Source organism: Xenopus tropicalis, chromosome 2 (genome assembly GCF_000004195.4).
Source record: "Xenopus tropicalis strain Nigerian chromosome 2, UCB_Xtro_10.0, whole genome shotgun sequence".
Lineage (NCBI taxonomy): Eukaryota > Metazoa > Chordata > Amphibia > Anura > Pipidae > Xenopus > Xenopus tropicalis.
Window position 1 is genome coordinate 154869606 of NC_030678.2, and position 13565 is coordinate 154883170.

The 13565-nt window shown below is 39.6% G+C and overlaps 1 protein-coding gene across 1 annotated transcript in view; it reads left to right on the forward strand.

The window, feature by feature from the left end:
* The window catches only part of flt1 (fms-related tyrosine kinase 1), a 44171-nt gene that overhangs the window by 17551 nt on the left and 13055 nt on the right, over nt 1-13565 (forward strand). The window contains exons 5-10 of the mRNA XM_002934032.4: nt 2626-2791; nt 2880-3016; nt 4200-4377; nt 5436-5553; nt 11333-11505; nt 11590-11746. Coding sequence (XP_002934078.1) covers nt 2626-2791; nt 2880-3016; nt 4200-4377; nt 5436-5553; nt 11333-11505; nt 11590-11746 — 929 coding nt within the window. The remainder of the gene's footprint in view (nt 1-2625; nt 2792-2879; nt 3017-4199; nt 4378-5435; nt 5554-11332; nt 11506-11589; nt 11747-13565) is intronic.

Here is a 13565-nt window from a genome sequence, read left to right on the forward strand (position 1 = left end):
CATACTCTGCCTTCCCTACCCTGCCTTTGTGTGTGCCATACTCTGCCTTCCCTACCCTGCCTGTGTGCCATACTCTGCCTGCCCTACCCTGCCTTTGTGTGTGCCATACTCTGCCTTCCCTACCCTGCCTGTGTGTGCCATACTCTGCCTGCCCTACCCTGCCTGCGTGCCATACTTTCACTGTGTGTGCCATTCTTGGCTGGTTTGTGCCATACTTGGCCTGTGTGTGCCATACTCTGCCTGCCCTACCCTGCCTGTGTGCCATACTCTGCCTTCCCTACCCTGCCTGCGTGTGCCATACATTCACTGTGTGTGCCATTCTTGGCTGGTTTGTGCCAAACTTGGCCTGTGTGTGCCATACTCTGCCTGCCCTACTCTGCCTGTGTGTGCCATACTCTGCCTTCCCTACCCTGCCTGTGTGTGCCATACTCTGCTTGCCCTATGCTGCCTGTGTGTATGGCACACACAGGCAGCCTACAGTGACACAATGCTGGCACTGCTCCTACAGTCTGCACAAAAACTATATATTAAAAAACGTTTTAATTGCAGTACCACCTCAGTATATGTTCTTTTTGTAGTGTGCAGGGTTTATTTGTGGGTTTCTACTGCTCCTGAGGTGTGAACAAGGGAACAATGGGGGTGATTACAGCCTGAGCCTGAGGTGTGAATACTGCAGGGGTTGAACAATGCAGGTATTAAAAGGTGTGAAAAACACAGGGCATTACATATTTAAACAATACAGCCTGATTACAGCCTGAATCTGAGGTGAGAACCATGCAGGGGGCCAGTTAATCACAGTACTGATACCATTTAAAGCTTACACAAGAGTAAGCCATCAAAGCAGCCAGACAGGTGGGGGGCCACACAGAGGGGGGTCGCGGGCCGCCAGTTGGACAGCACTGCTCTAGTACAATGTGGCAAAGATGGTATTATCACTTATAGGTACCCCTTAGAGTTAAAACATAGATACAAGTACCAAGGACATATGTAACAACCTGGGGCCCAATGGTGTCCTACAAATAGCTGAAGGCTGTCACCTGAAAAGCAAAATTATATCATGCCAGGTATAGAAAGAGATGTTGGTAGCCAACAGATGGAGGCTATAAAGCCACTAGCCACTTCTTTTTAATCACTAGTGAGACCACACATTGATTATTGAGTTCAGTTTTGGAGGCAGTGTCCAAAAAGACATATTTCTGACACTAAACCTAAACTAACGCCTTGTTTCACAACAGTCCCCAGGACACATCTTTAGCAATAACTGCTACAGCAGTGATTATGGTCTTGAGGGCTGGCTGGGCAAAGATCAGAGATTCTGCAGCACTGGAGTAAACAATTTTTTAAGCCATTGAGTTTTTACCAAATCCCTAAAGCTAAACCCACAGACACGCTGAATAATATAAATCAATATCAATTTAAAACATAAACAGTCCAGAAAAGGGCAACTCAGTGTCAATGTTAAGGGCTCTACAGCTTGGAAGAGAAAAGTGAGAGAAGATATGATAGAAACATTCAAATATTTCCAGTGAATTAGAGACCAGGAAAAATGCATTTTTTGCACTGGAACCAGGGGACACAACATGAAACTGGAGATAGAAAAACTGAACGGGGAAATAAAAAAGGAAACACTTATTTACAGAATGGTGATAGATACATGGGATTGTCTCACTGCAGATGTTGGAAGGATCATTTAGCAAAGCAAAATAAACATATGATAGCTAGACTAGATGGACCTGCTGTCAGCTTGTGTTTCAGTTAAGCCCATAAACTGGTCAGACTTACCACCCAGACAGCATACTGAAGATTATTTTGTTTAATTTTGTAGGAGGGGTTTTTCCTTGCTGCTTCTGCCCCCGGTCTATTCTAACTCTGACCTTGCCCTAAATGTGTTATATCTTTCAAGCCAAGGACCTGATTAGTTTCATTATAGAGTGATTTCTTATAACCCTAATTGCAGAGCATCTCTTCCCAGCAAAAATAATAAATGAAAACGTTGTTAATAGAAACATAATTGTTCACCCATGTGAACACGTGTGACTCATCAGCTACTCTGTGCAGCTGCAAGGATCAGGCAGTCAGTCACTGGAGCATATCCATCTATGGCTAGACCAGACTTGATGTAAACTTTTCGGGTCCCATTTTTTAACACTGAGGCAAAGTGCCCTGGATTTTTTTGCATTGCAGGCATTTTTATACCTCACTCTGTATGTAGTGCTGCCTGGTAATGTGGGTTAGCTGTTAAATGCATGGCTCCGTTGGACCCAACAGTGATCTGTTTGACACCTTGCTCTAGTTTTTAAGCCAGACCAAAGCATGGTCATTGTCATATGTACAAGTGCTCTGGCCATGGGATCTAATTTTAGTCCCCTTAGTGCTCTAGCACTTGTGTCTGTGTCAGCAGTAAATATGAACCCATGAATTTTATTATAGTCCCAGTTTGGGTTAGCTACCCCTACAGTAGATACCATCCAAACAGATCTGTGGTATAGTCATTAACAACTTTCCTTTCGCATGAATGTGAATGAGAAAAAGACCTTGTCAGAGGGGGCAGGCAATGCTAAAAGAGAATATAAGTACATCCTTCTATCTGTTAACTTGCTTGTTCGATTTTCAACTTTATTTTAGCGATACGGCAAACACCCATTCCCTGTGGATCAAAAAAACATTATCTGGAACAATAAAAGAGGAATTATCATTCCTAATCCCACATTTCAATATTCCGACCTCTTGAGTTGTGAGGCTACCCTCAATGGAATTGTGCACAATACAATTTATCTACCACATAAACAATGTGAGTAATCTCTTAAAGTTAAATTGTTTTCCCCCCAAAAAATCTTCTCTCTTTCTTCACATTTACTCTTCCTATGTTTTTTTTGCAGCCAGTAAAATCCACAGTGTTAAACTAGATGTCCCAGATTCTATCCATCTACTCAGTGGAGATCAGCTCAGGATACAATGTTCTGTTAAAACTGACTTAAATGCAAGAGCTGAAATAGAATGGAAGTATCCTCGGACGGTAAGTAGTTAATGTTTTTTTTACATAATAAGCCAGATTTAATTTAAAGAACAAAAAATGTGTGAATCACTGGGTAGTGAAGGTGTGGTGCTTCTTCACTGTATATTGCAATGGCCCCGTGTAGTTCTGCCAGTGCGCTGCTGAAACCCCAACAAGCACAAGGAAAACATACAAAATCATTGTAGATGGCACTCTGGCTGGAATTGAATGCAGGACCCAGCCTGTGTAATATTAGTTAGAAAATGATAATTCAGAGTCTCCTGCTGTTTCTAAGATCTATGGCACTCAGGCATTGGGAATATAGTATATATTGGCTATAGTGCTCTAGGAGAAATCAGTGTTGGTCAGCATGCCCAAAATCACCTGCTAGCTTTCATGGTATGAAACATGGTAATTTCTCTGCCTATGACCAGTGTTGATCTGGGATGCCAGGGGCCCTCCAGAAAAACTTAGACCATTGACCCACTCTCCCACTATTTCTCCTGCTCTCCTTACTCAACCTGTTTATTCTCTTAGTCTCTTATCTTTCCATACTATAATCTAATCTTATATCTATCTAGTCTCTTTGTTCCTATACAGAAAGAGGGACTGACCATGAAATAGGCCAAATGGTTAGAGGCAGAGGGGGGCCTGACACTTGGGCCCACCAGGAGTTTTCCTAGTATCCCAGTGGACCAGTCCGACACTCTCCGACACTCTCAGTTGGAGAAAGCTAGAACCAACAAAAGCAGCAATATACTGTATAGATATATTCCCTTAAAAAAGGCCTCCTCTAGAATATGCTGGGCAATTTAATCCTCCTCAAAAAGTACATAAATAAAAAGATGCCAGATAAGGGTGACTAATCTAATAAAAGGCATGGAGGGTCTCTTTAACATAGGTAGACTGGTCAAATTAGAATAGTTTAAAAAGAAATAAACAAATTTAAGATCATTATGTGATTATATGTCTATATAAGTGCAGTGCTTTGTTTGCCTTCTTATCTTTCCCTTGTCATAAGAAGAAATAGGGTTTCAGGGTGAAAAATGGGACATATTAGGTAATTTTAAGGAAGGGCCTTTTTAGCTAGAGAGAAAACACAGACTTTAGGTACGACTTTTTCAAGCAGGTTATACAATTTTTTGCATTAAATTGTCAAATTTAGGTACATAACATACGTAACTGAAAACAATTTTCATCCTAGAAATTTCATAGAATGGCTTTCATAAGGAGGAAGATGGATGCAACAAATTCAAAAGTACTCGTGTTCTACAGCACGCTGATTATTGATGATGTGAGGAAATTTGACGAAGGGCAGTATTCATGCACGGCCAAGAATGGTCCTTCAACAAGCTCAGTCAACACTACAGTTCGTATTCATGGTAAGTGCTTTTATACATGGCACACACAATACTGCAATGCAGCATCTACTGGGAATGTATAAGTAAGGCCAGTAACCAATACAGCATCTAAAAAGGTTCAAGTTCAAGTTCTACCTGGAGTTCTGCTGATCACCATTCCTTCTTTTATTCCTTATAATAAATACATTTTTTTTAAAGAAAAGCTCATTATTTTTTTTTTTTGCTAAGCAACTGTCACTAATGAACCAATAAATACTGATAAATTTCAATTAAATTATAGCTTTTTTTTTCTGTGTAGTGTTTCTAGGCAGTTTATTTTCTTAAAATACTCATTATTATATGAATGTAAAGCTTGTTGCATGCACTGATTATTTGCCTTCATACATATATGTCAGTGATCCCCCAACCAGTGGCTTGGGGGAAACATGTTGCTCACCAGGTAGTTATTTTTGAATTCCTGACTTGGTGGCAAGTTTTGGTTTAATAAAAACAAGATTTACTACTAAATAAAGCCCCCTGTAAGCTGTTAGTGTGCACAGAGGCTGCCTAATAGCCAATCACAGCCCTTATTTGGCACCTCCATGAACTTTTATGATGCTTGTGTTGCTCTCCAAGTCTTTTTACTTTTCACTGTGTCTCACGAGTAAAGGTCCCCATACACGTTGAGATTCGCTTGCTTGGCGAGATCGTCAAGCGAGCGAATCTTCACCCGATATCCCCAAAAAAAAAATAATTCGATCGTTTGGCCCTGGGGCGTCAATGGGGCAGTCAGTTCGGGGACCGCATCAACGAGCCGATGCGGCCCCCGATCCGACTGAATTTTCTAACCTGGCCGATCGATATCTGGCCAATTTTAGGCCAGATATCGGTCAGGCAGGCCCCTCGTTTCTGCCCCTACACGGGCCGATAAGCTGCTGAATCGATCTAAGGGACCCATATCTGCAGCTACTATCGGCCCGTGTATGGGGACCACTGATATATGGGTTCAATGTCACAATGCTAGTTTACTTTGTTCCTACAATGCAATTCTAACGATCATTCTACAGTTACAATTTGTGTTTTGTTTTTTTTATTTTCAGCAAAAGCATTTATCAACGTTAAACCTAGAACACAAGGCACCTTGGAAACTTTTGCTGGTCAGAAATCTTATCCTATTTTAGTGAAAGTGAGAGCTTTCCCTGAGCCAGAGGTTATATGGTGAGTACCAATGTAAATAACCTGTTCTCAATAATTAACATAATTCTTAGTTTGGTGCAGATTTTGTTCAGTAACAGAAGTTCCTAGCTTATCACTCCATTGATGTCTTTGGGAAAATATGGAATTGAGATATATAAATTGAATCAAATCTGGCCCATTACATGCACAAGGATGGGCAACTTTTGTCGCTTAAACTTTTTTAGAACTGCCATAGAATTGAGCAACCGGTAGCTCTTTCTGTGATTCATGGAATCCGATGTTACCAGATCTAAACACTTATATGTGCTGATTATTAAACAGAGCACCGGCTCAGCTCTGTTCACATGACACTTTCTACCAGAAGAGCAACCCACATAGCTTCACATGAGCCATCAAGACTTGCTCTGCTATCTCAGTTATTACACAAAGAGAGTTAAGGATCATATAATAGCAAAAATATCTTGTTGAGGGTCACTGTTATTGTGGTTTATCTATTATCCATGTATGTCAAACACAGTAATATACAACCATAGGCTTTTAGGTGAGGCTTAATCCACTGCTAGCCTATCCTTGTCAAGTGCTGCTGTAAGTTGGAGTCGGCATTAAAAAAGGTTGTATGTCTGGACATCTATATTCTTCTAAGGTTCCATATACTTGACTGAGTCTGAATGTAACAAATATTTTCTTAAAATCATAAGGTATTTGTGTTACTTCCATCGATTAGATGAACAATAACAACTGGATATGTCTATGCTGATTAGAAGCCACTCAGCTTTCCTTCTAAATATGATTTTTTTTTTCATAGACATGAAGGATGTTCAACAAATACAAAAGCTCTAATTATAGACCAAAACGAACCTCGTCATTTGCATTGTGAACTGGTTCTTTGGTTTATCCAAATTAACTATTGTCATCAAATTCTTGGCACAAATGCGCGTTTTCTAAAATTACAAATTTAGGCTCCAAACACCTTTAGTAAACAATGCTATCTAAAGCCGATCTAGAATCTCATAACTGCTATTCACGTATTAACGTCAGACAAAGGTTTGCGTGCCATTAGCTCTCATTAGGATATCAAGAATAGTGGCAGCTAAAGGGTTCTATACTTTCATTTTCAAAATAGGAAGGAAAGACAATTAGATCAGTGCATTGGACACCATGTCTCTTATGTAACCTGTAAGAAACAAAGGAATCTATTGCAGTTTAGGGTCTATTTACAAACTAACATGAAAATTAGTTTAAAGTTGGTCAGACTTTTGGATTATTCCTACTTTGACTAATACATCTCCATTTATTTCATATCCATCTACTTATTTAAGATCTTTAACATCTGTTCTGCAGGTCAGACCTGGCCCACAAGAGGCTGGACTATTTTGTTAAAATTAGAAAACATTTATATGATATGATATGTTCCTTTGTACTACTAGGCAAGAATAGTCACAATATATGTTTCGTAAAAAGGTGCCAAACCATATCCAGTTCAGCATTATAGGAAGACATGACCGTAACAGATAGATGTAGTAGCAAGAACAGTTTTCTTCCATCACACTGACTTGGAGGCAGTGCAGTCCTTTCAAAGACTAAAATATAAACCTATACAATACTCCAGTCTGTTGAAAGAGGGTACAGGCTTCAACTAAGTGTGGGTGGGCCTGCACTCCATGGCGATGGATTTAATTGTTAATTCGCTGGGCTGGTGGCTGCTTGGGGACACTTTTGTACCAAGGAATGTTATAAGCATTTCTATCTATTAATATTAGTGACACAATGTTTGGCCCCCAGCACCCACACCTGCAGGTCCCTGCTGCCCTATTAGCCCCCATAATGGGATAATTAAGGGGTATTGTGGCTGCAGTTGAGACTGAAATAGGGACCAGGTTCCAAGAGGGAGGAGGGATCACTGGTCCTTACCAGGACCTTGTGACACTGGGCCTGCCCCTCTGCAACTCTAGGGTGTGCTCCTCGCTAGCTACCTAGAATACTGAATTTCTGTGTATTTTAGAAATGTGTCAATATCATAAAATGTCATTAATTTTTACTGTTTCCATGAAATTTCCATTATAACTGGGGATGCACTGAATCTGAGTATTGAATTCGGTCAAAATATTGATCTTATTTACATATTACAAAACATTTAACTTTGAGCTTGGATTTGGTTCAGCTAAACACTAAGGATTCGGCCACATTATGCAAAAAGTGATTTGATTTGTCTGAATCCCAAACCAGTTTCTTATAGATCCAACAACTGCAGTTTTGCTTGGTTTTAGTGAATAGTTTTTTAGCCTAACAGTGCTTTGGGTTAGAGGATCAATCCTGAGTATGGAACTATCTGCACAAAATGCATTGGTTGAATGTTGAGTGGATTTTGCACAACTTTAAGCGCTTATTTTGAAGGTACTTGTGTTTAGAGCTGCTCTGATTAACAAATCTAATTTATGGAAAAACTAAAAGGAACCATAAATCCATATGCTTAGCTAGTATTTTTATGTTACTGGTAGTCAATTGCTATACCTGTCAGGGAATGCTGGTAAAGGCAGGGTCAGACTGGGCTGCAAGGGCCCAGACCCGACCCTTGCTGGTGCTCCCCCTGCCTGACCGTTCCTCCCCTGACGCGTTAAACGTACACGCGCTCAGGGGAGGACATCGGGTGGGGGACCCTGCGGGGGGAGTTAGGGGGCACCTGCAGGGACCCTGAGCCGGGAGCCCCGATGGGCCCTGCATCCCCCAGTCTGACCCTGGGTACAGGTATGGGATCTGTTATCCAGAATGCTCGGGACCTGGTGTTTTCCAGATTAGGGATCTTTCCGTAATTTGGATATCCATAACTTGTCTGTTAAAAATGATTTAAATATTGAATAACCCCAATAGGCTTGTTTAGCCTCCAATAAGGATTAATTGTATCTTAGTTAGGATCAAGTACAGGTACTGTTTTATTATTACAGAGAAAAGGGAATCATTTAACCATTAAATAAACCCAATAGGGCTGTTCTGCCCCCAATAAGGGGTAATTATATCTTAGTTGGGATCAAGTACAGGTACTGTTTTATTATTACAGAGAAAAGGGAATCATTTAACCATTAAATAAACCCAATAGGGCTGTTCTGCCCCCAATAAGGGGTAATTATATCTTTGTTGGGATCAAGTACAAGGTACTGTTTTATTATTACAGAGAAAAGGGAATCATTTAACCATGGAATAAACCCAATAGGGCTGTTCTGCCCCCAATAAGGGGTAATTATATCTTTGTTGGGATCAAGTACAAGGTACTGTTTTATTATTACAGAGAAAAGGGAATCATTTAACCATGGAATAAACCCAATAGGGCTGTTCTGCCCCCAATAAGGGGTAATTATATCTTAGTTGGGATCAAGTACAGGTACTGTTTTATTATTACAGAGAAAAGGGAATCATTTAACCATGAAATAAACCCAATAGGGCTGTTCTGCCCCCAATAAGGGGTAATTATATCTTAGTTAGGATCAAGTACAGGTACTGTTTTATTATTACAGAGAAAATGTAAATCATTTTTAAAAATTAGAATTATTTGCTTATAATGGAGTCTATGGGAGATGGCACTGCCATAAATTGAAACTTTCTGGATAACGTGTTTCCGGATAGGGCATCCCATACCTGCAGTAGTAATTCAGCAACAGCTGGAGTGCTGCTTTCTTTCGCCAAAATCTTCTTCATAATAAATATTCTAATGTATGGTGCAACGATTAATGTCAATACAACCATAGTAGATTGCAATTAGTTAACGTGTTGTATGGCAACACAAGCATTAAGTGATTTCAGTGTCCCCTGTGGGTTGGTACACACGGGGAGGACATTAATGCAGAAACAAACTGAATGTGGATTAGGAAGTGTAACACCAACGCATGTCGAACACAAGTAAAAGTGCCCTTTCTAGCAGCTGCAACAATATATCCTTGCAGCTGTTCACCACACTCTAAGCAGTTAAATGTACATTCCATAAATATGTAAGTAAATAGAATTCTTATTATCATATAATAAGCCTGCATGTACTTTCCCATGCAGTACAGGGGAGGTTAGATTAATAAGGGTTAGGAAGAAGATCTTTGGTTAAAAAAAAAAACACATTTCCACAAATGTTCTGAATTCCACCCTCTAAAAATATCCCACGTTATTTTTATATATTTAGGGAGTGCATAAGTTCAATCAGCAGAACAAAAGGGTTCAAATCATCATTATAAATAGTATAACAAGAATCATTTCTAGGAATACATGTTTTTTCAGTGAAATGACTGTCTTTGGGGAAAAAAAATGATGATATCTATCATGGATGTTTTTCCTTGGGAGAGTTTATTCCCCATGGGTATTTGAGGGTTTATCTTTCCTTTAGTTTATTTAGTATGAAGGAGTAAATTATTTGATTAACTGAACATTCCTCCTCTGTGTATTGCCTGGAGCCTGGAGGCAAGAGGAGTCCTCAGTAGAAGAAGGAAGGACTTGTCAATAGTGCTAGCTAGTGTGTGGGCTAGTTCCAGCTATAGATCCTTGTAGGCTTGAGAGTTATATGGTAGTTAGGCAAGCAGTGAGAGGCCCACCAAAGGGAGTAGAAACATTAGTACCTCAGGCATCACCAGCCAACTAGCCTTTTACTATAACACTACAGCAAGAGCGCATTGAGATAAATAATTGTATTCTGCCTGTATCTAGAGCATATATGTCAAACACAAGGCCTAGGGGCCAAATCCGCCCCCCTGGCTGTTTTATGTGGCCCTTGGTGAGTGTGTCTGACCATCCAGCCTGATCAATTTCCAATTTCCTCACATAGTAACTAAGACTAAGGGGTATATTTATCATGCTGTGTAAAAAGTGGAGTAAAGCATTACCAGTAATGCTGCCCAAGGCAACCAATCAGCAATTAGATTTCAACAGTAGCAAAGCATCTATTGGCCACGATGAGCAACATCACCGGTAATGTCTTACTCCAATTTTTACACATTGTGATAAATATACCCCTTAGTATCTTACTGAGTATATTAATAAAAAATTTGGCCCGCGACTTAGTCTGTGTTTTAGATTTCGGCCCCCTTATGTGATTGAGTTTGACGCCCCTGATCTAGAGTATTCTGTGTTGATATTAGCAAGGGCACAGAATGAATAGCATTGCTGAAGTCATTCTCCTGAGACAACCATAGAAGAGAACCCTCTAAAGCAGTCTAACATTTGATAAACCTCCACTACAAAGATGTAAAACATGGCCATAGTAATAATCACAAATAGCATTTAAATCTTACCCTGACTGTCAGACTGGACTGGGGACCACTGTTCTAGAGGTATTCTGTGGTTGTCTTTAGAGAATGTATTAGATGAGGTGAATACCTTGATGTCTTTAGAAATGGTCTTTTCACATAACAGGCTGAGTAATAAAAATTATTCTGGGTATAAAGAGGTCACATAGCCCTGTATCCACCATAAAACAATTGGCTAAACTGTATTTGTAAAGGATAACGCTGGCCTAGCAATTTGCCGCAGGGATCTTTTTTGCTAAGTAGCCACTTAGCATTCTAGAAGATTAATCACTGAGTCTTTAGTCAGCAGTCACATAAAAAAGCTGGGAGTCTCCAAGGCTTGCAGATTTTAAGTGTCTAGAGTAGACCTACATATTGGTCAAAAATTTAGGTAAGAGAATTTCCTGTGTGTGTCTAACTGTAAATCCACAGTCTTAATATATTAAGGCTTTGACAGTTTCCTCTGTATTACCAAGAAGATAAGACGGATGTAATTATGTAAAAAAATTAATGACATCCCTAATGTGTCTATTGAACAACAGGTTAAAGGACGGCCTTCCAGCTTTAGAAAAATGTACTCGGTACAGAGACTCTGACAAATATTCCCTGACTATCAAAGATGTTTCAGAAGAAGATGCAGGGAAATATACAATTGTGCTAAAGCTGAAGCAATGGAATCTGACCAAAAACCTAACACTGCCCCTTGTTGTTAATGGTAAGGAGCAACTGGCATTTTAACCTTTATATTGCTGCATGTTGATTTGTTCAGACAGAGTTTAATGACTTTTTTTTTTTGTAGTGAGGCCACAAATCTATGAAAACTCTGTGTCTGTTCAAGAACCTGTTCTTTATCCATTGGGCAGCAAGCAGTCCTTAACGTGTACAGTTTTTGGTATTCCACCTCCTACCATAACTTGGCATTGGCGGCCGTGTCTGAATAAGAATCCAAAGATGAGGTAAATATTTTTTTTCTAAATAAACTATGGAAAGATATAAAAGCAAAATCAGAGTAACTTGGGGAAAAATTACAAATCATTAAATATTGCTAGCTGTAATATCCTGAATTCCTTGGCAGACCAATGCACATTTATTGCTGCCACACTTGGTAGGGTCATACATTTACCTTTTCAGATTTGAAATATTTTAATATACAGTATATATACAGTATAAGTGGAGAAAGCGGCATAATTGTAACCGTTCATTTCATTTGTATTTGTGCCTTTATATAGTCATATGACTTGCAGTATCTGTATAATTTAAAGTAGGATGCATATTATTCCTTATAATATACGAAAAGCACGTTTATGACCCACATAAATCAACCTGTGACCTTGTACAGTAACTTTATATGGTATGGATCCCTTAATGACTTCTAATATATTTCTATGCCCATAATAAGTGGCACTCAGAATTTCCCAGACTTGGTGTTCAGCCTTGTGCCTTTATATCATTTGCTTTATCATTTGACTCATGCTGTTTACTCTGATGGAAATTATATTTTCTGGCTAAGGGCTCATTTCTATTGAAGGGGGGTTAATATCTCTTATATTTTCTTCTATCTTCACATTTTCCTAAAATGAACCCTGCTTACAACTAAGTGGTGAATCAGCAGATGCACCAAACTCTCCCACTTACAAGCTAAAGTCAACTATAACAGAGCAGGCGGCTGTCTAAGGTGCTGAAATGGGATCCTTTTCTCTATTCAGCTTCTCTCTAACAAACTCCAGTTACCAACCTACACAAACACTTGATGAACTACAGATAATCAGAGGGGGAAAGGCTGTAGGTAAACAAGTCAGCTGGAAGCCAAGGTGAATTAAATAGATATATTCTTTTTATTTTTATTTTACTTAATTATTATTCTAAGGCTTGTGATGTGTTTTTTTTTAATTATTATCTATCCAAGTAAGGCTAATTTCCCATCTTTTAAATGTTGGATAATTTCCAACTAAGGAACACACCCTACATCATCTATGTATCTCTGAGTCAATGGACTACCATACTCCATATGGGATTCCTCTAGGTACAACAATCTTGATGTTAGGCTTTGCTTGGGATTCGAGCCAGGAGCCCCCAGGTTTCTGATTGCTCCCCCTAAGCACTAGGTCAGAAAAGAAGCTGACAAGCTATGTAATTACCTTTTATCTGACTTTCCATCTCAATCCAGCAGCTTTATTGTTCAGCCAATGAGAGCTGACTCTGTACTATATAAACCCTCCTCCTGCATCACTTCCTTGCCTGATTTGGCTTGAGTACTGTGAGTTGCCCCTAGCTCTAGCTCTTCCTTGCTCTCACCCTCTCTTGCTTTGGTTTTTTTCTTGTTTCTGCTCCAGTCCTGTTTTAGTTCTATTCTGTCCCGCTCCAGTCTACCCAGCTTGCTCCCAAACAGTCCATTGCCTTAAGGACTCACCACCCATCTGATCTGTGCATTGGGGATTTTCCCTTAAATCCCTGACTGTTTGGGGCGTCCTTTGCCAGCCAGACCACTGCTTCAACTGAGATTAAACAACATCCGTGACCTAATGGAGCATGAGAATGCAGTTCTGTTTTTAATTTAATTGCCCCTGATTAACTTTGCAGTGTAATTAGCCTTGGTTTATCCTGGTGTAATTAGCCTTGGCAACCCTGGTTGGTTTAAAGCCTTTGCAATAATTAAGGTTCCACGGCCCCTTGTGTTAACATGCCAAGGCAATCTGTTATGCTCACTTTAGAGCAATTTTCAAGTTAAAATGTAAATAATATTGTATTTGATAATAATTGCAAATAACAGTTAAT